The following is a 24,536-nucleotide window of genomic DNA, read 5'->3' as shown; positions in this document are numbered from 1 at the left end:
AGAAATGTAAAGTGCTTTCCACTGATCATACTCGGAGCTCAGAGCTTGTGTTTAAGTATGATACGTAATGAGTGTGTGAGATAAAACAAGTTTGGCCACAGAGATAAAGCCAAAATTCAAGCATGTTACAGCCCAGATTGCATTTCCCAGGCTTGTGCATCAGCAGAGGTAATCTCTAGCTAGCCATTACAGGAAAGAGATCTTTGCTGTGGTATTTAATTAATAATAAAATACTACATTCATTAGTATCAGGTCTGATTTGATGACATGTAATTTGGGGGCAAGGATTATGGTGTGAGTATTAGAATGAGAATTTTTATAGGGCAGAGAGTCAAAATTAGATTAGCAGTCTTGCTACAGAGGAAGCCCGGAGGCTGACGTGTGTGTGTTTGGCAGCTGATGCAGACAGTTACAGTATAACTTTATTTACTGATGGGAAAATAACCTGTAGCTGTTATTTACCTTTACGTGTCACCTCATATAATGCGCAGCTTAGCCACTAAGAAAGAAAAGAGCAAGCAGGCATCATTTCAGCAGGAACGCCTTGTGGTGCTCAGCACCACGTGCAGGTGTGTTTGCAGAGCAATCTTGGCATGTCCCAGCTGGGCCCCTTCCAGAGGAAGGGAAGGAGGAGGCTTTGCCGATGGTCACCCTCATGTGCTGAAAGCCCGCTGGGGACCTGAGCAGCTGAACCAGTGCCTGCCCCCTTTGCACAGCTTTGCCCCAGACGTGCTATGTGTGCGAAGGACACTGGGTTATGTCTTGTCTAACATGAGTGCCCCAAGCAGCACGCAGGGTTGATGCAGGGATGTGGGGTGTAGGACCCCTCACCACCTGGTCTGGGTAGTGACCAGTCCCAACTGTTCTGCATTACCTGCTAATGCAGCCACCAGCTGTGGCCTCTACCAGGCCCCCCCGCCCTTTTTTTTTCCTCTCTGTTTATGGCCAGCATTGCTGTGGGAAATGCTCCGCAGACACACGGGCTCAGCAGGTCGGCCCTAGGTGGGTTTTGTTGAGCGGGATGGGCTACAGCTCTTGCCCTTTCATTTGGTCAGTTTGGCTTTGAAAAGCTCCAGAGCATTCTGGAAAGCAGCATGGCAATATGATAGGATTTAATCAGACTTAATTATTCCCCTGCTGTCGATCTCCTAGCAACATCCAGCTTGACATCTGCCTGCAAATGAAATGTGTAAGCTAAGTAGGAACATGTTCAGACTAAAGCCCTGCTACTCGAACCAAATCACTCCACTAATCATTACCTTGATTCATCTCGTGGCCGTTAGACAGCTGCCAGGAGCTGGTACCTGATTTCCATAGATGCATGGCACTCGCCTCCTGAGTTTTTTCCAGGCTGGCAAGAACCATGACTCCGTGCTGGGCTCTTTCCAGCGCTCTGACAACTGATAATGCGGGGTAGAGTTTCCTGAGTGACAATCATGGGCTCAGGAGCAAGCCCGAGCCTTGTCGCGCTCTGGCTTTGTGCTGTAGGTCCCTGCTTATCTCATCATCAAAATCAGATCACCCACTGTGCCTGCAGCCCGTGAGGTTTTAACTCAGAGCATGTAAGCAGTAGGGTTGGGACAGTTTAGGTGAGGTTTGAGGATGGTCAGTGATGTGGCGTGGCAGTGACAGGTGTCACATGCAGCTCCGTGTTGCCAGGGCATGGGGGTTGAGGCAGGCAGAAAAGACCCAGCTTATACAGCTGGAGGGATGAAGAGGCAAAGAGAGGAGCAGGCATAAAGCGTTTGTAAAGCAAAACTACACTCCAGCCAGATGTGACTCAGGAGTCGGTGGGGTTATTGGAGGAAATGAGCCTGGTGGCTGAGGCTGCCCAGCCTTGCCCTGGCTGTCTGCTCACCAGAGAGAAGGGATCTGCCTCAGACAGGTGAGAGCAACCAGTGTCCTGAATGGGTCAGCCCTGGGGTGCTGCGCGTTGGTGTGGGCAGCAGTGAGGGCCAGACCTGCAGATGGATGGGGCTGTATGGATGTGGTCACAGCCCCTCTCCATACACCTCCCTGAGGGGGGATACTGGTGCCAGTGATACCTGCATGTTGTTGTGAGTCCGTTCATCTCCTGTGCTCCATCTAGAAGTTGTTGTTAGCATCCAAAAAACCTAATGGAATGTTAGTGAGACACATGTCTCCGTGGAGGAGCATAGCAGGTCTGCAAGCCCAGCTGTGTGGGTGCCACACTCACAGCCAGCTCGCACTGACTTCACTTGTGCTGATCACAAAATGGGGTCTCTGGCTGTGGAAGTGGGGCTGTGTGAGCCCACACCAGCTTTCCCTCTACCCTGTGTGGGCTCTGCCTCTTGCTGAGCACCAGGGAGTAGGCTGGGCAGTGCTCAACAAGCCCCGTGCCATCCCGAGGCAGTGTGTGCTGGTCAGCATCTGCTCCAGGGCTTGCCTGCAGTGGGAGCTGCCACCGTGCTGGATATGATCCTACTTAATTTCCCTTATACTCGCGTGGCTTTTTGTTTTTCTTGTGTTATCAGTGATTCATGGAAAGTGGAAACAGGAAATAATTCAGCTGCTTTGCTGCCTGAAAGATGCAGGTTTATTCCTTACATTTCTTTCCTTTCAGATGACTTTTTCTCGCATGTCTAATGGTTTCTCTCTTTATCATTCCTTCCCTGTGCTGCTGTATACTTGTGTTTCTCACTTGCCCTGTGCTAGACAAGCTTTAAGAATACCCAGCAAGTCTATGGGGCCAGCAGCAAGGAGGGCAATGCCGTGGGATGGGTGAGGTGCAGGCTGGCCCCACCACTTCAGTGACCATGGGGCAGCTGTGCAGTGAGAATGAGGAGGCTGTAACGTAACAGGAACTGTGTGTAAGTGGTGCTGGTTGTGTGATGTGAGCTGTGCTGTGGGAGGGCAGCTGATGTGGTCCATGCAGCCCAGTGTGGTCCTTGCAGCCTGGTGGTGTTCAGTGGTGGAGGCTGTGCAGCACTGGGAATCCCAGAGAGTTGGTGCAGTGTCGTGCAGTGCCTGGGCAGGACCTTGTTTGGTATACAGTGGTGTGAGGATCTGCAGAAATTGGAGGACAGTGTGAAGGCAGTGACCCAGGGCAGTGACTGGGTGCTAAACTGGGCTGTGCAGCATGGCTAGGTGCAGTGACTGGAAGCAGGATAGGGCTGGGCTGCTCTCTGTAGTGGCTGTAGGCCAGGCTGGGCAGAGCAGTGCAGGGCTTAGAGGTTGTTCTGAGAAACGCTTGGGAGGTTGGGCAGTGCAGCAATTGAAGGGAGATGCAGTGCACTGCAATGCAGGGACTAGAGGCTGGGCAATGCAGTGGCACTGTTGGGCCGCACTGTTTGGATAGGAGGGAGGTGTGGTACTGTGTTGTAGCTGCAGTGATTGCAAGAATTGGAGATGTCTCAGCTGCAAGAAGGTGCAGTGTAGTGACTGGAGCACTGAGACAATGCAGAGCTTGACAGGTGGTGCAGTGCTTGGAGGGGTCCTGCAGTGTCAGGCCTGGAGGAAGGAGTGGCTTGAAGGCCCTGCAGTAACTTGGAGGTGTCACCGAGTGACCTGGAAGCGGTGCGGAACCTTGGAGAAGCAACGCCGGGCGGGGATTGGGGAAGTGCAGAGCAGTGCCCTGCAGCCACTGGAAGGGGGAGGATGCGGTACAGTGGTGGAAGAGGGCGGTGCGGCGCAGGGATGGGAAGGGGGAGCAGAACGGTGCGGAGACTGGCATCAGCGCGGTACTGTGATTGGAGCAGTGCTGTGCAGTGATTTGGAGAGGGGGCGGCCGACGGGGTTCCGCGCATGCGCGCCGCCGCCCTGCCGCAGCGCCCCTCCGGCGGCGACCCCCTTGCCGCCCGCCCGCCATTGGCTGCGGGCGCCTCCCGCGATAGGCTGCGGGCGCAGCCCCCCGCGCCGCCCCATTGGCCGGCGGCGGCCGCTATGCGGGCGGGTCGGCCGAGCGGCGACCCGCCCCGGCGCCCTATTGGCGGCCGCTGTGCCCCCCAGCGCCGCGGCGGCCGGTCCCGCTGCGCTGCGCCCGGCATGGCGGCGCCCGCAGCCCCGCGCCCGGGGGCCGCAGCCGGCGGCAGAACGCCCAGGGCCGGCAGCGGCTGGGTGAGGAGGGCCGGAGGGGGCGGGAGGGGATCGGGCAGGGCAGGCTCCAGCGGGGAGGGGAGACGGGCGCGGGGACAGGCGAGGCGGCGGCGGGATGCCTAGCCCGTGCCTGCTACCCTCCCGGCGGCGGAGGAGGAGGAGGAGGAGCCCGTTCGAATCCAGCTTCCAGCCGGCCGTTGGCAGCTGCCGGCCAGCCGCCGTTCTGCTGGGGCCGGGCGGGCCCCGCTTCCCCGGCGTCGGTCCCCCTTTCAGGGCAACGCGTCTCGCCGTGGCGTGCCCGGAGCTGCCGCCGGGTCCTGCGCTGCCCCGGCCGGCTGACGCGCTCCCGCGGGCCCCGTCGTCCGTGGGACAGCCCCGGGAGCCCCCGGGCGTTGTGTTTGCATTGTGACGCGTCTGGGCTTCGCTGCGCTCGGGAGGACCGCGATGCTCGCCGGGGCCTCCTCGGCTGCGGCGGTTCTGGGACCGATTATCTGAAGTGTTCTAGGGCGGGAGTGCGGACAGGACGCTGGGTGCTGCCCTGTCACAGTTGCGGTGCCCTCCGGCCCCTCCGGAATGGCATTTAGTCGTGCGACAAAAACAAAAAAGACAGCTACTTAAAGTGGTGGGTCTTATTTCGCTGATGCCGTTTGGGTAACTGGTGTGTTTTACATTGTGGAGAGCACGGGTTTGGATCTCTGCGTTGCTGTAGGTATTGGACTGCTTGTTTTGGAAGGATGACTGTCGGAGAAGGTGGCTCCATCGTCAACGTGTTTTTATTTCTCAGGTCATGTAGAAGAGCAGATTTGATGTGAAGATGGGACTGTTGGTGTTTATGCGTAACCTGCTGCTAGCCCTCTGCCTCTTTCTGGTACTGGGATTTCTGTACTATTCTGCTTGGAAGTTGCACCTTCTCAGATGGGAGGATTCAAGTAAGTACGAGCACCGTGTAACTGTTTTGGGGCTCCCTAGAATGTCTGTTAAATAGTTGTGATAGTACTGAGGTCCTCTGATTTAGTAGTATTAAAGGGATGTGATTAAGCATAATCAAATGGTGGAGCTTTTAGTATACTTAAGGGGTTGAATTTGTGATTACCTAATGCTCTTTATGGCTTTGCTTTTATTACTGGGTACAAAAGCAGGTTCACGCTCTATAAATCTAGACTTAGAGACTTCAGTCCTTAGAATATTCTGTGTTAGTTTATGGTTCATAGTTCTCAAAATAAAGAGTTTGCATGCTGAGGCTTTTGTTCCCTGAATCTTTCTGTACATGTAAAATATGCAAGACAAGGGTTTTTTCTCTGACAGATTTTAATTTCTGTGATTATATATGCTGGTTATCTCGTCATCTTACTTTGTCCTTCAGAAATCCTCATCTTCAGTTTGTCTTCCCTGTTATTATCTGCCAACTATCTGTCATCTAAAACGATGTTTCTCAACCTTTTTAAGTCCAAAGAGATATCTGACCTCAATGAATACAATCTGAGGATTGTACTGTGTGGTGATGCCATAGGGGGGTTGAGTTGCAATGAGATATAAAATAAGCTGAGGTTTGCTTGCTCAGTTACTGCTTTTATTTTTGCTTGTGTTGATTGCTTTCTTGCTTGCATGTGAGAATTGTGTATTGAAGATATAAAACAATACCCTCCACTCCCCCTCCCACCCAAAACACAAGCCAGCCTTCCGTGCAGCTGTTCCCTGCGCCGTCTCAGATGTCTCACAGCCAACCGTTCCTCCCTGGATCAGTGGCTGAGAAACCCTGATCCAGAAGGGTTGTTTTCCTGTCCGACAAAAAGCCATCGGGCAAATTCCATCTTTGCTGTATTCTGTTTCTGTGCATGCTGCTGGATGTTTCTACTGTAAAGCTTATTAAACTTAATATTTTTCTGCCTCTATAGGCTCTTTGTATGTTGTTACGTGCTCTAAGAAGTTGTGCATGGTGACAGATGATGACTTGGGTATGACCTTTGCACTGATGCAGTGATTTTTGACTGGTAAGGTGTACTAGATCAGGTATCGGAAGACTGAATTTGTAAAAGGAGGTGCATAGTGGCTTTCTTCAGGTTTGTGCTTCAGAGAGGGAGTCCAAAGTTTTCATTGTGACCTTCTGAAAACTACCGCTTTTGTTGATGAGGTACAGAACATCCTTCCTACGTGAAAACAAGTACAGAATGTAGTTAAAAGACCATTTTTGCTGTATCTGCTACCACATGATGATCTGTTATGAAATTATACCACGTGCCATCCTTTATTTCCTCCGTACCACCAGAAATTGTGTTGAGACTTCCCAAGGCCTGCAGAAAAACCCTTCATGCCCCAACTTGTATGTGAACTTCGCTAAAAGTGAAGGGGAAGCTTTGTGTTTATGTGCTGGGGCGGATTCTAAATTTCTTCAGGTTTCGCCTCTTTGGATTTTGCACCTTTAGTTTTGTGTGCCATTTGTTATTTTACATCACCTTGTCGGTCTCTGAAGGGTTTGTGCCTTGTGATACAGTGTTGGGAATCTGTGTACAAACATTGTGAATGTCTATAAATAGAGCACTTTTACCTGGAAATATGTAAGTTACCTGTAAGTTGCAGCCTAGTTAATTTCTGTTGAACTTACTGGCTGCTTTTGGGTGCCTGGGATGTTCTGACAGGAGCACCCTGAGATGATGTGGCAGACTTTTTGTGAGGTGTATGCTTCCTTTTTTCTGATATCATGTGTGGAATATGTTCTTCATTTATCCTTGAAAGTTGCAGTACTTGCATTAAGCTTCTTGAAGATGTACAAAGCAATGATGCTGGTTTGAACATTGAGCTCACTGGTCTTTATCAATTGTCACAACTGATACAGGCTGTACCACTGTTTCTTCTAGGCACTTTAATGGGTCATGTCTTAAACACCAGATGAAGCTCTGTGAAATTCCAGTGGAAACAGCAGTCTAGTGCAAGAGGACAAAATTTTGTGTGATTACTTTTGGAAACGGTTAAGGTGGTACCACTTTTCGGTTGATCTGCAGGCTTTTGCGTGTATCAAAAATGGTTTGTTTATCACGTAATTTTACACATGAAGAGCTTACATAGATTTAAAATACAAATGTAGAAGCCTCTATTGGGAAACCTGATATGAAGACTTAATGTGAAGCTTCTATAAATAACTGTTTGGAAGTTAACAAATGACAGAATTGAAGTTGCTCATTTAACCACGATTAGGCTTCCTTGAGCATGTGTAATATGATACAACGTATAATGGTGCAATTATACTTTCTATTTTCTGCAGGAGAGCCTTGCTTAGTTCAGTGCACAGAACAGGTGGTGCTTAGTGGTTTTACTTCCTGAATTACAGTTTGGTGTGTGACCTTGTGAATTTCCTTAAGATTGGAATGATAATGCTGACGTTAGATGTGTTAATTTTGGGTCGCTTAATAATCGAAGATCTTATGTTTGAGTTGGCATCTTGCTAAATTATTTTATCTGTTTTTTTTGTGACCAGTGTGTCTTTATTCTCTGTAATAGTGACTCGCCAGCTTCAGCAGCCACATTCATCTTTTCGCTGTTCTGCTCTTTATGCTAGAGGAGGCATGAAACTAAGCCGATCCTGACATCCAGCACCCTTGCAATTACTTCACATTGGTTTTAGTAAACTTGACACCTGTATTTATTACCAGACACAAAGTTGCCATACAGTGTGGTGAAAAATACCTGATCCGCTTACTTGCTTTTTGTTTGATTTGTTCACGTAATGTTTTAGAAAATGCCTGTGTGCGCTGTTGTTATGGGTGAATGTCAATGGTAACTCTGTAAGGCATTTAGTCACCTGAGACCTCAGGTTTGGGTATTTAGCTGCTAAAGTAAATGAATAGTTGAAGTAGTTTGTTGGTTTGTACTTGACACTTACAAGAAAGGAGGCTAAACTGAATAGGCTGAAAGATACCCATCAGTGTTTCTTTTACAATCTCCATTTAACTTTAAATCTGTCCTCCTTCAGTGAATTCTGAGAAAAATGTTCTCCTTACTCTGTGACTCTACACCTTGCCAAAATACAAAGGAGAACAGGAAATAATTAATTCTCTAAGGCTTATCTTTCCTGTGACAATAATAGATTGAATTCAGCTAATGTGAACTAATTAAGGTCGAATTGAGTTCAGCTGCTTCTTCCATGCAAGGCAAACCTCCAGTGACTGCTCCACTCTCATCCTTTTAGTGAGTATCATGGCTGGCTGCTCTTCCCCAGCCTTGTCTGAGGTCGGTGGCAATATATCCATAGTTCCCACAGCAGGAGCAAAATGCAGAAAAGCGATGTGTAACACTGTGTGAATGCAGGAGAGCCTTTGTGTTCTGGTGATTTTTGGGAGTATATGAGCAGTGTTTAGGACAGAGGTAAGCTCTTCTGTTTTGTTCTCCTGATTTCTGTAATGCAGCTTCAGCCTCTGATAACAGCGCTAAGAGTCGCACACCGTCCTTGCGTGTTCTTGCCAGGCTGGCAATAGTGACAGATGCAGCAGTTAAGGGTGTTGAGTTGCATGGAGGTGTGCTGAGCATGTACAACCGATCATGTGATTTGGGAGACAAACAAGGAAATAAGAAATTTGGTATCGGGTTTAGCTGTCCTGTACATTCACAAAGGACCTTGCAGCAGCAGGTAGTCGTAGTTCATTGTGTTTCTGGACAATGAGTTGTCAGAGAGTTCCTGCATGGTAATAGTAGTGATAGGAGCAGGGTTTGAATGTCTGAGATACGCACTGTGCCCTTTTTCCTAACAACTCCCTGTCCTGTCCCTTCCACCTTCTTCCCTGGTGCATTTGGCTCTGAGGAGGAAGGAAGATGTTGTCTGTACAGCACGTGGGAAGGTGCCCCATTATCTTTGAAGCGTATGATGGGAGATGGAGTCTTGCTCGCAGCGCTTCTTAGATTTGTTTTATCAGCTTGGAGGAATGCAGTTTTACCCATAACTGAAGGACAGAATGTGGTAATGTTAAAATTTAATACTGATGTTTCTTTCTTAAGGAAGGAATGATTCCATTAAAAAATGTCCTGGCTGTGGAAATAATGGACTCATTCACCCAAGGCAGCTTTCCCACCCCCACTTGTTTTTTCTTCCTCCCCTCCTATCAAAGTATTGAGATATACTTGGGACAATGGCAGCGTGACACTATTTCCCTGTTCTCTGTTGTGTTTCTATCTACATTAGCATTGAATTAATTTAAAGAAATATATACTCTACTTCAGTTACTTTTGGCAAAACCGAAGTTAATACAATTTGTAGCCATAGATGTTGAGCTTATCACTTTGAGTGTGGCTTTTAAAATAACTCCAGATACATTCTGTTGATGTCTCCGTAAAGAAATCAAGTCACTACTCTGTCATCTGTTGCTCTGTGTTATTTTCACCTCTAATTATGGAGAGCCAGCCAAAGAGATAAGGCTCTGGGAAGAGATTTTCTGTAGGTATTTCAGGACCCCTATCCTTTTTATTTATTTTTTTTAATGTCTGTTTCTGTGGAAACCAGGAGACATAAATAGGCAAAACTGACTCACTTCTGGTTTCAGGTTTTTCATCTGCTTGCATTTCCATGGAAACTAGTCTCGCAGCAAAAAAAAGGCTAAATTAATCAAAAGCAATCAAACCTTTAATATAAATACGGATTTCTTTCTTTCAAAGTGAAATATTTTTGTCATTTATTGCATTAGGGATTAAAAATGTACTGAAGAAATGGATCTTTTACAAGGGTTTGGAGCTGTTCCTCCTGTGGCTAAAGCCTCACCGCGCATGTGGTGGTATGTGGTGTGTGCACAACCGTTGTATCTTGAGTTACTGAGGGTGTCATTTGTTCTACATTAAGGGATTTGGTCTTGCATACACTGACATCTGACTTCTTTCCATTCTGTTGTTTAATGAAAAACAAAGGACATTCGGTATGTGAGCAACTCAGCTACAGAGACAAGCTTTGTGGAGGGAGACATGTCATGGTTCTGTGTTCAGACCCTCGTCTCTGGGAGTTGCTGTCCTCCTTGCCTCTGCCAGCAGAAGGACATGCAGGGTTGCTCCTATGAAAAATAACACCTCCAGACCAGCCCGGCTTCGCATTGGGAGCATAAATCTCTGATGAAAGGGGTTTGAGCTAAGCTGGCTGGATTTATGGTTAGGTGGGTGAGGGAGCGTATCCTTTTTACTGTAGAATTACAAGGCAGTCATGGCCCTTTTGTGAGGGGTGACAAGCAAATGGTGATGGTAACCATTTCAGTTCTGTATCTATCTGTGGTCTGAGCCTTCAGGGGCTCTGTGTGTGTTCTTTATGGTAGATTTTATTGCTGTTGCTGCTGCTCCCCAGGCTGAAAAGCCTGAGATACTGTAACCTTGTGGGCATTAGCTGTTTTGGACAGTAGTATCCAGCAGTGTAAATTTCTTGAACCGGTTGCCTTTTTGCTTTGTAGAGGCTGGGAGCAACATTGAGGCAGATTATTGTTTGAGTTATTAGTAACTTCAAGGTTTGCTTAATCTACTCAGCTGTTCTGTAGTCTGGGTTGGTGTTGTACTTATTGCAGCAAAATTGAGAAAAATGGTCAGAAAGTTCTCATAAGTGGATACAGCTCCAGATTTAAGGAGTCTCCTTGCTACTTTTCTGATGACTTAGGGATTTGAGGATCACAGTGATGCTTTTTGAAATGTTAAAAATAAGTAGTAATGTTATCAGGGTGGCAGTGTATATTAGAAACAAAGATGTAAAAATAGGAGTTAAAACAACAGTTGTCTGGTAAAGTAGCTTAACTTTCCTAAGACTTCTCCTGTTCAGCTGAAATGTTTCACTTGTGTTCAGCTTGAAACTGAAAACTTTAGTTTAATAAGTATGGCGCGTGATTCTCTTATCTACGTAGAACAGAAAAAATGGATTTAGTGCCCAGAAGTTGTTGCTGCTGTTCAAGTTACTTCATGCTCCCTGTTAACCCGCCAGAATAAGAACCATGGCTAAACTTAAACTCCTGCAACTCAGGACCTTGAGTTGTAGTGGTATCATCCACAGCTGTAATTGTGCCAGCTGCGTTCCCGATGCCCCTTGCTCTGGCTGTTTGATGCAGAACTGCCTGCCCTTTCCAGCAGAGGAACAGACAGTCTACTCAGTCAATATAAATCAGAATTTTAAAGTCTGTGAAAGAGTTGGAAACAAAACAAAACAAAATCGCAAGTGCTTCTCTTTCTTTTAAAAGGCAGCACTTCGCAAGGTAGGCCAAAGAAATAGGGGAATGAAAGTGCTCCGTCTTTTTCTGACCTGTTACTCCATATTTAGTGAAAATACCCAACGTTGCGTCACAACCTGGGTGTTCTAGGGACCCTGCGGTCTCCCCAGGAATGTCTGATGCTGCTGTGATGTTGGCAGTGCATGACAAAACTGCTGGGGCAAGGAGAAGTGATGAATGACAGAGCTATTGAGGGACCAAGCACAATGTTGCCTTATCCTTTGGATTTCTTCAGAGGAGGCAAACTCCCTGAACTCTCTTCAGGCTTTAGGAACCTATAGGGACAGGTTTAGTGGAGAACATTAAGAGCGTAGTGCCCTAATCACTTTGCAGCTTGGAGACTGGTGGTAATGCTGTACTTGTACTCATCTTTATCTTCATTTTTGCTTTTTCAGCCCTTGGTTACTGTTTTAGTTCTGAGGTAATGTTCACTTTTTAGGAAGGTAGAAAAGCAAGGCGCAAGAATACTTCTGCACCCCACTACACACAGCTGGGCCTTAGTTTTGCATCTTAAAATATTCAGGTGCTCTTGCTTCTCTTGACCACAGCAGCCTTGTTGCTGTTTGAGTCCCTGTTCAATCCTTTGTATTTCCCTCTCTCTCCATTTGTCTGGATAGCTGATGGGTACAATTGAGGAACTTGCCCGGTTTAAAACAATATGTGGTTTTATTTGTTTTGCTCAGTTGACCTTGACTTGGTGTTTCACTTGCTCAGCACTTGAGCGCTTTCTCCCTGTCCCCACAAGGTTGGGAAGGATGTGTTCCTATGACTTTGGATAAGCAGATTGGGATAGTGTTCATAAGGGGCAGCACTCGGTGTCTTACATGCAGCTAAAGCTGCATCCTCCGGTACAGGTTTTTCAGAGGTCAGAGTCAGCAGCTTTCTGTATTCTGGAAGGTACAATGCAGTGAAAGCACTTTACCTCTCCCAGTGATTGCTCTGCAGCTGAGTGCTTTCAGAGGTGAAAGCCTTTATTCATGGCAGCTGACTGCGAACCCCTCAGCAGCGACTTCAGCTGGAAACAATACCTCCCTGTACGGACACTCACCCGTGCTGGTGAGCGGGTCTCTGCCTTCCCTCCCTCTTGTCGCTGTGTGTCCCCTTGGTGCACAAAGCGCACCCCTCTGCAGCTCTGGCTGTTGTGCCTTCAGATACCACCAGCCTTGATGGAAGCCCCACCATACATTCGTTTGATAGATCACGTGGAATTTCTCCATCGACTTCAATGCAGGCAAACTGGCTTTGGGCACCTTTCATGCCCATTTCAATCCTGCTTCACATCAGTTCTGCTGACGTTGTTGAGGCAATAACTTCTGGCATAAAGGAGATAATATACGATTTGTCTTTGGATGGACAGCTATTGCTGCTGTGACCTTAGTACTGATTCCGACTGTCTGTCACACTTAAGGATGTTTTGCAGAGCAGGTTTTTCCTAGATTATCTTCTGCCAACCTTTTTGGTGCTCGTGTTGCTCTAACATCTCATTTTTTCTCATTGCAGCCTGGGTTTACATCACAGTGTCAGGCTGAGGCAATGAAACAGCTGAGCCTGGGTATGACTTGCAAGGACAAGTACAATTGGGTCGTGAGGCATAGCTGTGTATGAATTATGTATCTCTTCTACACTTCAGAAGGAAGGTAATTGTGCACCCAGGCGTCAAGCAAAAAGTGATTTGTACAGTGCATATCCTGAATAGGTGTTTGAACCTGAGAGAGCTGATTTCAAGTGGTTACTCCTTCGTGGTGCCACATGATTATATTGCTTTTGCATGCATTGCTTTCTTGAGGAAGTAATAGTGTGTGGGCATAGAGCCACAATGCTATTAATAGGCAGGTACAGAAATTACGGGATGTTTCTTAACCAGTTCTTGGTATTTTCAATAACCAAATGCCTACACAAGCCAATACATATTTATATATATATATATTTGCATATATATATATCTGAGGTTCAGAATTTAGCATTTCTTGCTCTGTTCCAAAAAAAGAAAAATCAGAATGTGTTAAAGTTAGCTCTATTTTTAAGAGCTTATAAACATGTATGTTGCTTGTCTTTAATGTTTTTCAGATGATGCCAAGATCCCTCCTCCTTTAACTCAGTCCCTGTTACAGCCTGTAATTCTTTGCAGCTGTTATCCTGTGCATTTCAGTGTTAGGGACATGGATTAAATGCGAGGTTCATCTGAGCTGCAACAGTGCAGCAAGTATGACCCTTAATAGCTCCTGGAACAAAAAGAGTTAAAACAGTGTAACTACAGAAAAGTTAAACTGACATCTGTTGTAGCTACAGTGAGTATGAATATTCTGAATATCTTTGTCCAAAACATTACGCACAGGTGCACGTATGCTGTGTAAGAAGTAGTGAAAATGAGATGGCACAGGTATCTATAAGAGTTTTCCCAATAGCTAAGTGGCTGATAGCTTCCTACATATGAAGGCTTACTCTAAATAAACTTTGACAAAGTTAATAAACAGATGCAGGAGTTATGTTTGTCAGAAATTAATCAACCTCAGAAGAGCTTTAATACTACAGAAATATTGATTTTTCAGCTGTGAATATGTGTAGAGACCCTAAGCAAAAAAATATACTGAGACACATTTCTTAGGATGAAGGGTGATAACTTAAATAGACTCAATTCAGGAAGGCAGAGGCACAGCAAAGTGAAGTTGTTCTGTGTCACACGGCAGCTCGAGGGCAGAGCTATGAAGAGAATAAAGGTCTCAAGGTTCTTGATCTCGTGTCCAGTTGGCCAAATGAGGCTCACTGTCCTGTCATTAACACACTCTACATCTGCCCAGTTTAGGAAAGCAGTAATACGCTGAATTTGCTTGCTTGGGGCAGAGATCATCTGCTGATATTTGTGAAAAACAGCAGTATTTCAGAGTACTGTGTCGGTAACAGCAAAACTGGTGATGTTCTGCATGGGCAGTGCTGGCAGCTTGATGTGGGTGCTGTAATTAGGCTGTGATGTGGTTTCTGTACATCGCTGCTAGAACTTGCCAAAGGTGCATCTGTGGAAGTGCCTTAAGAGTGAGCGTCCAGCCTGGACAGTTGTGAATACTGGTTTGGGGCTTATCAGCCCCAGATTCACCACATCAAGAGCACCGTACTTTCCAACTGCATTAATACTACAACCACCTTTTTCTTTTTAAAGGTAATTTTTTAAATAATGACGAGTTTAATTTTACTCTCCATACTCAAACACAGAATTCTCTTTTATTTAAACTTAAAGATATGTTCAGGCATAGACTAAGCTTCTAAAATTTCTGCTCAAAGGATGAAAAACTGAGCTTTTAAAAAGAGGGGAATAATGGAAGAGTTTTGGCAGTTTTAACTATGGCAATCACTAATGCTCTAGGTATAATTAGAAATCTAATTAATGCAAATTGAGTTGCTAAGACTTTTCTGCCTTTTGAGACTTGCCCCGCACAAATTCTAGCAGCTTCCAAATAGACCATAGGCAGTTCCTCATTATAGTACTAGGAAATCAGTAACGCTGCTTTTTTCTGTTCGCACTGTTGCTGTAATCTCTGTTTAGAAGGGCTTTACCTGAATGCTGGAAGGCTTTTATTACTTTTAAATATTATTATAACATTAAATTTCTAAATAATTGAGTTCAGAGCTTTTGTGTTTGGGTCCGGTACTTCATTAGAAGCAGAAGCCCAAGTTAATGCAATGTGAAGGCTGCAAATTGAATTCTAGTGAAAAAGATGTGTTAATTATGATTGAATTTTCTAAATTTGCCTCATATTTAGGGATTCTTCAGATGTAGTTTGAATACTTCTATATTTTTGAAATAAAATTGTGTGTTGAAAAATCGTTATTATTTGCATTACAAAAATGAAAGCTTCAGTACTGTATAATATCTTACATCTGCTTGCTGCATATTTTGTTTCCCGCAGTTAGTTTAATATTTAGAGTATATTGTACCATTTGAGAAATAGTTTGCGCTTCTATGAGTAGAGACCACACCGTGTTATGAAGGGACTGTCTTTAGGCTGGTGCTTCCTGACCTTTGAATGCTTTAAGTTTCTTGATGTAGTTACTAAAACTTTTTAGAAGAAGAATTAAAAATAGCTCATAAGCTCTCCTACACAAATCACGTTTCCTGCTTCAAAGGATGGATGAGGAACTAGAGAAATCTGCTGTGATTTGCTGCTGTTCTGATAGAGCCTAGATGCAGAAATCCTCCTTGTGATTAACAGTGTCACTTAGAAAATGGCAATTGAGAAGTGAGAGGAACTGTTAGGTGAAAACCCAAAAACTTGGTATTGGGAAGTTGGCTCATTTCTCATAAACTTTGTAAATGTAGCATGAAAAAGAACTAGAAAATTTGTCTGCAGGCTTTAATTTAGGGAAGTTAGGGCTACTTTGATTTTATTTTAGATTTAACAGCGCAGCCAAAACCTTAAAAAACCCCTCTTTGCTGTTGTGTATTAATTGCTGTTTTTGACATAATGCTGCACTGGTGTAAGTGCACCTTGCTCAGCAGTTGTGTGTGTTTGTGCCTTTGCAGGGCTGTAATTACCCCATAAGCATTTGTCTTTATCCTCGTTCATGCTGTTAACCGATCTTGTGATGGTTTGTTTCTTCAAGGACCTGTTTATAAACAAATGTTTGATATCTATACGATTAATTCTGTATTTTTCCATTGTTTGCCTGGAAGAGCCAGATAAAACCTGTAAGGCAATTTACTCTGCAACCAGCTTTGCTGCTTGTGTTGTGGACCAGCTGGGTTTGAAGAGTCGTTCACACTTGTGTGGAAGTGTTTAATAGACATGAGAGATCTCTCTCCCTGAGAGCTCTATATAATATACCTGATAGTGCCATGGTGTCCCTATTACCTCTTCCTGTGTGAACAGCTATTTTTTTCATGTTAAACTTGTCTGTTTATAAAATAAACATTCTTTTTCTTTTAAAACACACATTGTGTGTCATGCTTGGAGTGAAATGGGATACTGTGATTCTTTTTTTTCCCTCCCCAACCTGAGGAATTAAGTATTTTTGCTTGGTTCTCTGATCTTTGTTGTTGTTATTGTTAAATGTTCTAATCCTTGTAAAGACCGGATAGATAATGTGATAGGGTAGGTGATGGGAAATCACACAGAATCCCAGAATGTCAGGGATTGGAAGGGACCTGGAAAGCTCATCCAGTGCAATCCCCCATGGAGCAGGAACACCCAGATAAGGTTAATTCTGGACTTGCTGTACTGGAAAAGTTTCTGCTGAGCCTATGACTGAGCAGCTTCTCCCCTGGCTTGCATTCAGAAATGCTGGAAAACTTGTTTGTATAGTGAATTGCACCAGGAAGCTGGTTTAGTGTGAAAATACAGAGGCGTCTCCCTCCAGCTCTTTAGGAAATGTTATTTCGAAACCATACCAGGCAGGCTGATGTGCTTAAACGGGTATTTTGGGGAAGATATTGTTGCTGGCGCGGCTGGGGCTCGTTGAGGCCTGTGGTTATGGCGGGGTCCGCGGGAGGGCAGCAGATGTGTTCTGCTGCACCCTCCCCAGCTCTCGGGACCTCCACACCTACTGCAGGTTGAAGAAATATTATTAGAAACCAACAAACAAAATGAACAAAACTCGTTCTCTCCCCCTTCCCCCCCCCACCTCCAAGGAAACAAAACCAAACAAACAGTATCACAGAATCCCAGAATGTCAGGGGTTGAAGGGACCTGGAAAGCTCATCCAGTGCAATCCCCCATGGAGCAGGAACACCCAGCTGAGGTTCCACAGGAAGGTGTCCGGGCGGGTTTGAATGTCTGCAGAGAAGGAGACTCCACAACCTCCCTGGGCAGCCTGGGCCAGGCTCTGACACCCTCACCATGAAGAAGTTTCTTCTCAAATTTAAGTGGAACCTTTTGTGTTCCAGTTTGTACCCATTACCCCTTGTCCTATCACTGACAACTCAGCAAAACCACACACACACTAAAAAACAAACCAACCAACCCCCAAACCAACCAAAAACCCCCACACAAATTAAAAACCAAAAGCAAAAAGCACAGTGTTTTCTATCCTTCGTTGTTACAGAGGGGCAGCTGCCGTTCCCTGGGTGGACTTCAGTGAATACAACATCAAAAAAACCTCCTATAGAGTCTTTTTGGTTTTGAGTAATTTAATAGGGAAGAACCTGGCTATTCGTGTCCAGTCCACTAGTGTTGCCAGCAGCTGTTTTCATAATCTGATCAAGTCCCATCTTGTGACAAGTTTCTGGTTTCGCCTCCTGACACTCCTATTCAGAAAGTGTTTTAGTGCCTTATCCTAGTAGCTGGATTACTTAATTTTTTAAAATTCAGTTGAAATTATGCATGTGCCCAAAGAACCTGGGGAGAGTGGGAGACATTACACAGGGATTTAAGGTTTTGAATGCCATACTTGTTATTGCAGAGGGAAGAAAATCTGTGCAAATCTAAAATTCATAGGAAACAGAGCTTTGTTACTTCAATTATCTACTGAACTGCTCATTTTATTTGAGGGACTTTTGCTATTAATCTTATCTCATGGGCTGGTGCTGTGCTGAAAATCTGGATGCTTCTAATCCTGAGATGGTTCTTGCAGATGTTGAAGCAGAGAAGGAGAATAAAGAATGAAATACACATTTTATACTTCGATACCAGCAGGTGGAATTTATATGGGAACTGAAGACAAATACTGAAGTCCTGCCAAGTGATTATGATACATTTATAGTTTTTGAAGCAACTACTGCTGTTGATTTCATGTACTTTAAAGGGAGAAGCAAAGTGAAATTTTGGGGAGACAAGTTTGTTTTGGGGAGAACATTTGGTGTATCTCATGTTTTATGGCAAAATCTGTGTGGGTAAGTCCTACCCCTCTGACACTGGTCTGGTCAGACCAGAGCTCCAAGTACTGTGGTGTCTTGGAAACCTGTTTGTGGGGTCAGCGTGTGCTGTTGTTTCTCCCATCCCACTTCCTCGTCCTTCTGCAACGTGTGACCTTTGATTTCCTCAGATAGATGTGTTGTTTTTTCATGTAATAATGCCTGCTAAGATTTTCTGATATAAAGCAGGATTTTAGGAAGCCAGATTTGGAAGGAGAATGAACCCTATTTCAAGGTATTAAACTTCTTTATGTGAACTTACTAGGAAAAAATATATATTCAGATTGAAGGGTTTTTTTTAAGGATGCGGTGCAATCAGATGTGATTGAATAGAGGCATATTCCCTTTGTGTGAATTTTCACCCTAATTTTGTAGGGATGCTCTGGACAGAGACAGTGAATTCTTGAGGGCAGTGGAGAAGCCACGTTTCCAAGATAATCAGAGCTCCCTCTTGAAATTCCGGAGCTCAACAGATGAGAAAGTGAGGAAAGGCAGTGGTTCTTTGTGCAATACTAGCGATTTACGCACCGAGTGCTTGACACATGGTTATTCAGTCAACTCAGGTAACAAAGAGCTATTTGGGAGAGGATGGCTGCTGTGTAATCAGGCGTTGAGGACTGGTGTGAAGATGAATGTTGCATGGGACGCCGTGCACAAGGTAATTCTTTCCTCTGGAGAAGACACCGCTATTGAAAATAGCTGGATTGGGTGTGAACACTGCAGCGTTTGAACTGCTGTGCTGCCAGCTATTAATGATAGACACGTCTGGGTTGCGACTAAAAATGTGGAGGTCTTTGGAGGGTTGAACACAGGTTTGATCTTCACTGAAGCGACTACAAATTTGGGGTTACAACCAGTTCCAAGAGGAGCTGGGCAACTGCTGTTGCATCCAAAAGCAGCGGTGCCCTTCATGTCTGCCTTGTGTACTTGGGTTTGGTTTTTCTAATCCCTTTGAGCGTTTTTATTGCTTATTCTGTCGTTTTCTAATTTTCTGGGTTTCTTTCTTCAACTCTTTCTAGTTCTGCAGTTTCCAGTAACAGATGTTATTTCCCAAACTATTTTTGAGGTGGTTTATTTTTTTAGTCAGGCTGTTTAAATCTCTCTCCCATAAATTACTTAATTGATTCAACACTCTTTGTGGTACAGGAATATGTGAAATATTCCCTTAATTGTGCAATAAGGTGTGTGCTGATGGTGACCATAATCCAGTATATTCCCGATTCATCTGCCTTTTGAGTCTTTTTAGCCATTGCACACAGTGTCTGCCTTGCTGTCTGCAGTCACTACACCATCATCAATCAACGTACCATCTCCACTTGTGGTCCTCTGAAGGTGAGATTTTCAAAACGTGCAAGCTAATAATCAGTGCCAAACACCATTATCTGTATTCTTTCAGTAAGACTTGAGAAGTATATTCCTCTTCTAAGCTTCTATCAGTTTCTCCTCGCATGCGCCAGCACACACTTTTTAAAACATTCTAACTAAAACCATTATGTGTTGTATTTCCTTTGTCCATGTCCAATGGGAGCTATTGGGATGAATGTTTCCAGAAGGCTTCATTTTGCATTGATTGCAGGGTGGTTCCCTTCCTACATCCGGTGCAGTGCGAAGCTTCACCTCTGGAACGTGCGATCCCATAAAACGTTTGGGGAAATGCGGTTACATGCTGTCATATGTGGGGTATAAATCCTCTGCAATTGCATGGTGGTTGCTGTACTCTCAGGCGGGATTATAAACACGTGGAGGCGCTTGTATATCAGAAGTTTCATCTTGAAGATAGGAGCAAATCCAAGCTAATAATTTTTAGTTTCTCTTTTCCCCCATGTTGTTTCTCCATCAAGGCAAATGCTTTTGGCTTCTCTGAAAGTACAGGCTTGAAAGTGTCTCAAATTCCTAGATGAATGCTGGGCAATCTACTGAGAAAGGAGTTAGGTTGTTGTGATTGTAACCATCTTGAGGTTTGGGCTGTGTTGGAAAATTGCATGTCTTTTGCCATAAGGCAGAACCCTCCTTATTGCTGTCATGTTAAAAATGTTAAGCAATAATAGCGGAAATAGTGAGAATAGCAGTTCTGAACAGGCAATCTGTAGGGGTGGTGTTAAGTTCCAAAATATGAAGTCTCTTTAGTTTGGAGAAGAGGAGACTGAGGGGTGACCTCATTAATGTTTACAGATATATAAAGGGTGAGTGTCAGGAGGATGGAGCCAGGCTCTTCTCAGTGACAACCAATGGTAGGACAAGGGGTAATGGGTACAAACTGGAACACAAAAGGTTCCATTTAAATTTGAGAGGAAACTTCTTCCTGGTGAGGGTGGCAGAGCCTGGCCCAGGCTGCCCAGGGAGGTTGTGGAGTCTCCTTCTCTGCAGACATTCAAACCCGCCTGGACACCTTCCTGTGGAACCTCAGCTGGGTGTTCCTGCTCCATGGGGGGATTGCACTGGATGAGCTTTCCAGGTCCCTTCCAATCCCTGACATTCTGGGATTCTGTGAAGTTTTAAAAAAATAATTAGTATTTATTCTTAAGTGCTAAAATTTCACTTAGTCTCAGCTTTATATTTTGTGTCTCAGTGCCATTTTCTTGCGTTTTTGTACTGCTGGCACTCTGTCTTTGAGCCCAGCTACCTCCCTGGCTTTAAAATCCAACGGGGAGTGAGCTGGAACTGCAAAGCAATTTCCTTTCTTGTTGTATAACTGTTCAGTAAATATTTAATTAGTAAGCTATTTGTCCTGGGTTTTTTTGTGTAGATTAACATACTGCATTTCTAGTACTGTTTATTTTCTTGATTACCTGATCTTAAATATTGTTACTTATTTTAGAAACTGAGGGGTTTTTTTAGCAGTGGCCACTCAAAACATTTTCCTTCATAGGGAAGTGTAGAAAATAGCCTTGGAAAGAACTGCAGGAGGTGTTTCTTCAAGCCTTTAGAAACAGTATTTTTAACATCCCTTTATGCCAACATATGTCAGGAGTACTCTGTAAAATCTAGTGATGGAAACTTGGACCATCTATCCCAGTGCTTAATTATTATTTTTTCCTGATGTCTACTCTAAATCACTGTGGCCACAATCAAGTCAATTGTGAGCTTTGCTGGCCCTCACCACCTTCTGCTCCTCAACATGTGTTTGTGTATTTTTAGGTTAGTTGATAGTCGTCTTTCAGTCTGATTTTCTTCAGATTTGGGATTTTTAATCGTTCTAGGGGAGAAATTGTTTTGGAATCTGGTCATTCTTACTTCTAAAGACCCTACAACTCTTGCATGTGTTTCTTGGAGTGTGGTGTTCCAGAATGTATATCTTTGGATTCAAAAAATGTGTCTTGCAGTTATGCTCTAATTCACACTTCTCTGTGGAAAGACGTTGGGTTTCAGTATTGTGGTGCTGATTCAGATCAGCTGCCATTCACTATAACTCATTGCAGCACCATTATGTCCACTTGGCAGTGCTGTGTTCCCTTGCCAAGGTTCAAATATTTGTATACTTGCCGTATACTTGGAGGTTTTGTTGCTGTGGAATGTATAAAAATGTGGTTCTGAGTCTGCTCTGATGGGAAGACACAAAACCATTTTTGAAGACTGAAAATTGTGCCCTTCGGTGACTGCTGCCTTCAGTCTCTTCAGAAAAACACACTGAACTGGGTCCACCCGATGTCTTCTTTGCAATATCATAATGGACAACACGTTTTGCTGGAGTTCTTTCAGTTTCAAGCTCTGTAGACATTTTCTGTCATGTATCGTCACTTTCTAGATCAAGCAGTGTAGGGTTCTTTTCTGATGCAAGTTGTACAACTTTGTTTCTTCTCTGTAATGAAGGATTTCTATTTTATATGGTGATGTTTTTCTGAAGGCAGGTGGTGTGATCATACTTAAGTGTATTTGTTCACAGTTCCATTTTTGGGACAGAAATCTTAACCACAATAATCTAGTTAAAGCATTCCTTGCTCTTATGTCTTTTACTCCTGCTGCTTGTTCATACAGGCACTGTGATGATTATCACAGAATCACAGAATGGACTGGGTTGGAAAAGACCTCAGAGATCATCAAGTCCAACCCTTGGTCCAACTCCAGTCCATTGACCAGATCATGGCACTAAGAGCCATGTCCAGTCTCAGTTTAAAAACCTCCAGGGCCGGTGAGTCCAGCACCTCCCTGGGCAGCCATTCCAATGCCTGACCACTCTCTCTGCACAGAATTGCTTCTGGCAGAGTTGAAGCCCATGCCCCCTTGTCCTATTGCTGACTGCCTGGGAGAAGAGCCCAATCCCCCCTGGCTAGAACTGCCCTTCAGGTCGTTCTAGAGAGTGCTGAGCTCACCTCTAAGCCTCCTCTTCTCCAGACTGAACAAGCCCAGCTCCCTCAGCCTCTCCCCATAGGGCTTGTGTTCAAGTCCCTTCACCAGTCTTGTGCTTCTGTGCCTGTGCTTCAAATCAAGCTCAGAAGCCCTTTTTTCTCTACAGTGCTCACATAGTCTGTGCTTATCCTCCCTCCCCTTGCTTTCCACATGATGTGAGAAGAACAGTATTTACACCCAGTTTTTTAATTTCTCTGCTGATAAAGATCATCAAGCAGACACTGTGAGGTTGGTTGGTTTTGCATGGAGTTTGTGACTTGTGCTGAAGTTTCACAGTGACTCTGTGTGAATGGGTCTGGAAACTTCATCCCAAGGAGAAGCCAAGGGTCTCTCTGCCTGAGCTGTTCTTGCTGTGCTGGATCTGCAATGCGATGCCCATTTTTCCAGCATGGGGATGGTGGGTGGTCATTGCGTATCAGGAGAGTCTGTCTGTGGTGTTACCCCTGGGGCAGTTTCCATGGTGGATGTAGCCTTCAAATTGCTTTTTGAAGAACCTTCTGATAGATTATTTGGATTTCTCTGTGGTGTGTGGCTGTTGGATGATTTTAAAATCTAAAATCATCTTTTGGCTTTACTGAAATGATCCAGAAAATATTACTGTGGTGTTGACTTGTGCTGGTCTCCCTCAGAAGATAGCCTTCAATTTTGTGGGTTTTTCTTTTTAAATATTTTTTAAGGATAAATTAGCTGTTGTTTTCCAATCACAGTAAAAGGTTTTGGGAAAAGAAATAGATGAACATCATAACCAACCGAAAACCTGACTCTATAGTGGGGGGAAAAAACGACAAACTTGAAACATCTACCTATTTTCCTGTGAAGTTTGGTAGGTGTTCTTGATGTATTGAGTGTTCCTGACCATCAGGGCTGGGCTTCATCTTATGCTATGCTGCTTTGTGACAGTAGAGGGTACTGTTGGTGTAAGATACAAAGTGAAGTCTTTATTTCATGTGGAGCTTGGATGTTTTCCTGCTCCTAATATATATTGGTCATTGGAACTGCCGAGATGGTCTTTCACAGTCACCTTTGGGTCACTGCCTCATCTTTATCCCATCCATTTATGGATTTCCTAAGTATTTTTTTGGACAATCCCCTGATTAAGTATGAATATTTTCTCATTATTTTCATTGTCACAAAAAGTTCATCAAAGATGCGTCTTCCATTTTTCCTTCAGTGTTTTGGAAGGACTGTTCCATCTCTTTTCTCGGTTGAGGCATTGATTGTGCTGGACAGCTTTCCAGAGAATCTTTCTTGTGGAGATAAAGTACAAAAAAGAACAGTAATGGTTTGGGGACAAAGTTGTAATTATTCCATCTATTTGTTGGACAGCATTAACAATAATCTCCCTTGTTTTATTTACCGTGTTATTATTCTTACATAGTCTCTGGCTGCTGTTCTCCAGAACTGTGTTTAATTTGGATGTTGACAGGTGTGCAGTTATTTAAGACCTGCTTTTAAGGAATGTTACTGCTTTGCCAGGGATCATTTCAGTTCCGTGGAAAGGACCTGGGCTTTCCACATCTTAAGTTTCTGAGGGTATAGTTACACGGTATGTTGATTTTGGTGTCAAATCTGCTGTAAATAACCGCGTAGTTGCATTTTTAAGGAGTATTTTTGGTGTGTTTTGTCCCAGGTTCTTTCAGTGATTTGTTTTACAACTCCCCCCACCCTGTGAGCAGTTGTATCGGCTCAGCTGTGCTGGGCCACACAGGGTGTGAAAATCTTCATTTTGCTTTGCTGCAAAAATATAGAGTGTAAGTGCCCCTTGAGGTCGGTGTTAATTTGGGGCTGGAACTGGTAATCCTGATGGGAGCGAGACACCTTCAGTTTGCTCACTGCTGTATATTAGCTGTACTGAAATGTGCTTGCGCTGTTGGAAGCCATAATATGGGTTTATTTGATATTATGCTGGCAAAAAATGCTGCTTTGCGAGTAAAATATTGCACCTGACAAACTGATTTAAGCCATGATGTCAGAAAAGACCCCTTGTATGTGCAAGGTAAATATACATTACTATAGATATAGTAACAAACCCCAAGTTTTTCAGCTGCCAAGTCTGTTTTACATTATGATATATCCAC

At 44.4% G+C, this 24,536-nt stretch overlaps 1 protein-coding gene across 8 annotated transcripts in view; it reads left to right on the top strand.

Annotated features, from left to right (window-relative positions):
- Positions 1–24,536, top strand: part of ST3GAL3 (ST3 beta-galactoside alpha-2,3-sialyltransferase 3) — a 195,720-nt gene that overhangs the window by 5,605 nt on the left and 165,579 nt on the right. For 4 of the 8 annotated variants that reach the window (XM_065841851.2, XM_065841849.2, XM_065841852.2 and 1 more), the window contains exons 1-2: positions 3,935–4,077; positions 4,841–4,985. In XM_065841851.2, coding sequence (XP_065697923.1) covers positions 4,871–4,985 — 115 coding nt within the window. In that variant the 5' untranslated portion in view covers positions 3,935–4,077; positions 4,841–4,870. Of the gene's footprint in view, positions 1–3,934; positions 4,078–4,527; positions 4,679–4,840; positions 4,986–24,536 lie in introns of those variants that run through there. The other 4 variants (XM_065841853.2, XM_071809938.1, XM_065841848.2 and 1 more) reach the window with 4 other exon arrangements.

This window comes from Patagioenas fasciata, chromosome 6, assembly GCF_037038585.1.
Source record: "Patagioenas fasciata isolate bPatFas1 chromosome 6, bPatFas1.hap1, whole genome shotgun sequence".
Taxonomy (NCBI): Eukaryota; Metazoa; Chordata; class Aves; order Columbiformes; family Columbidae; genus Patagioenas; species Patagioenas fasciata.
Note: the sequence above shows the minus strand (reverse complement) of the source record. Positions and strands in the feature narration are given on the sequence as shown.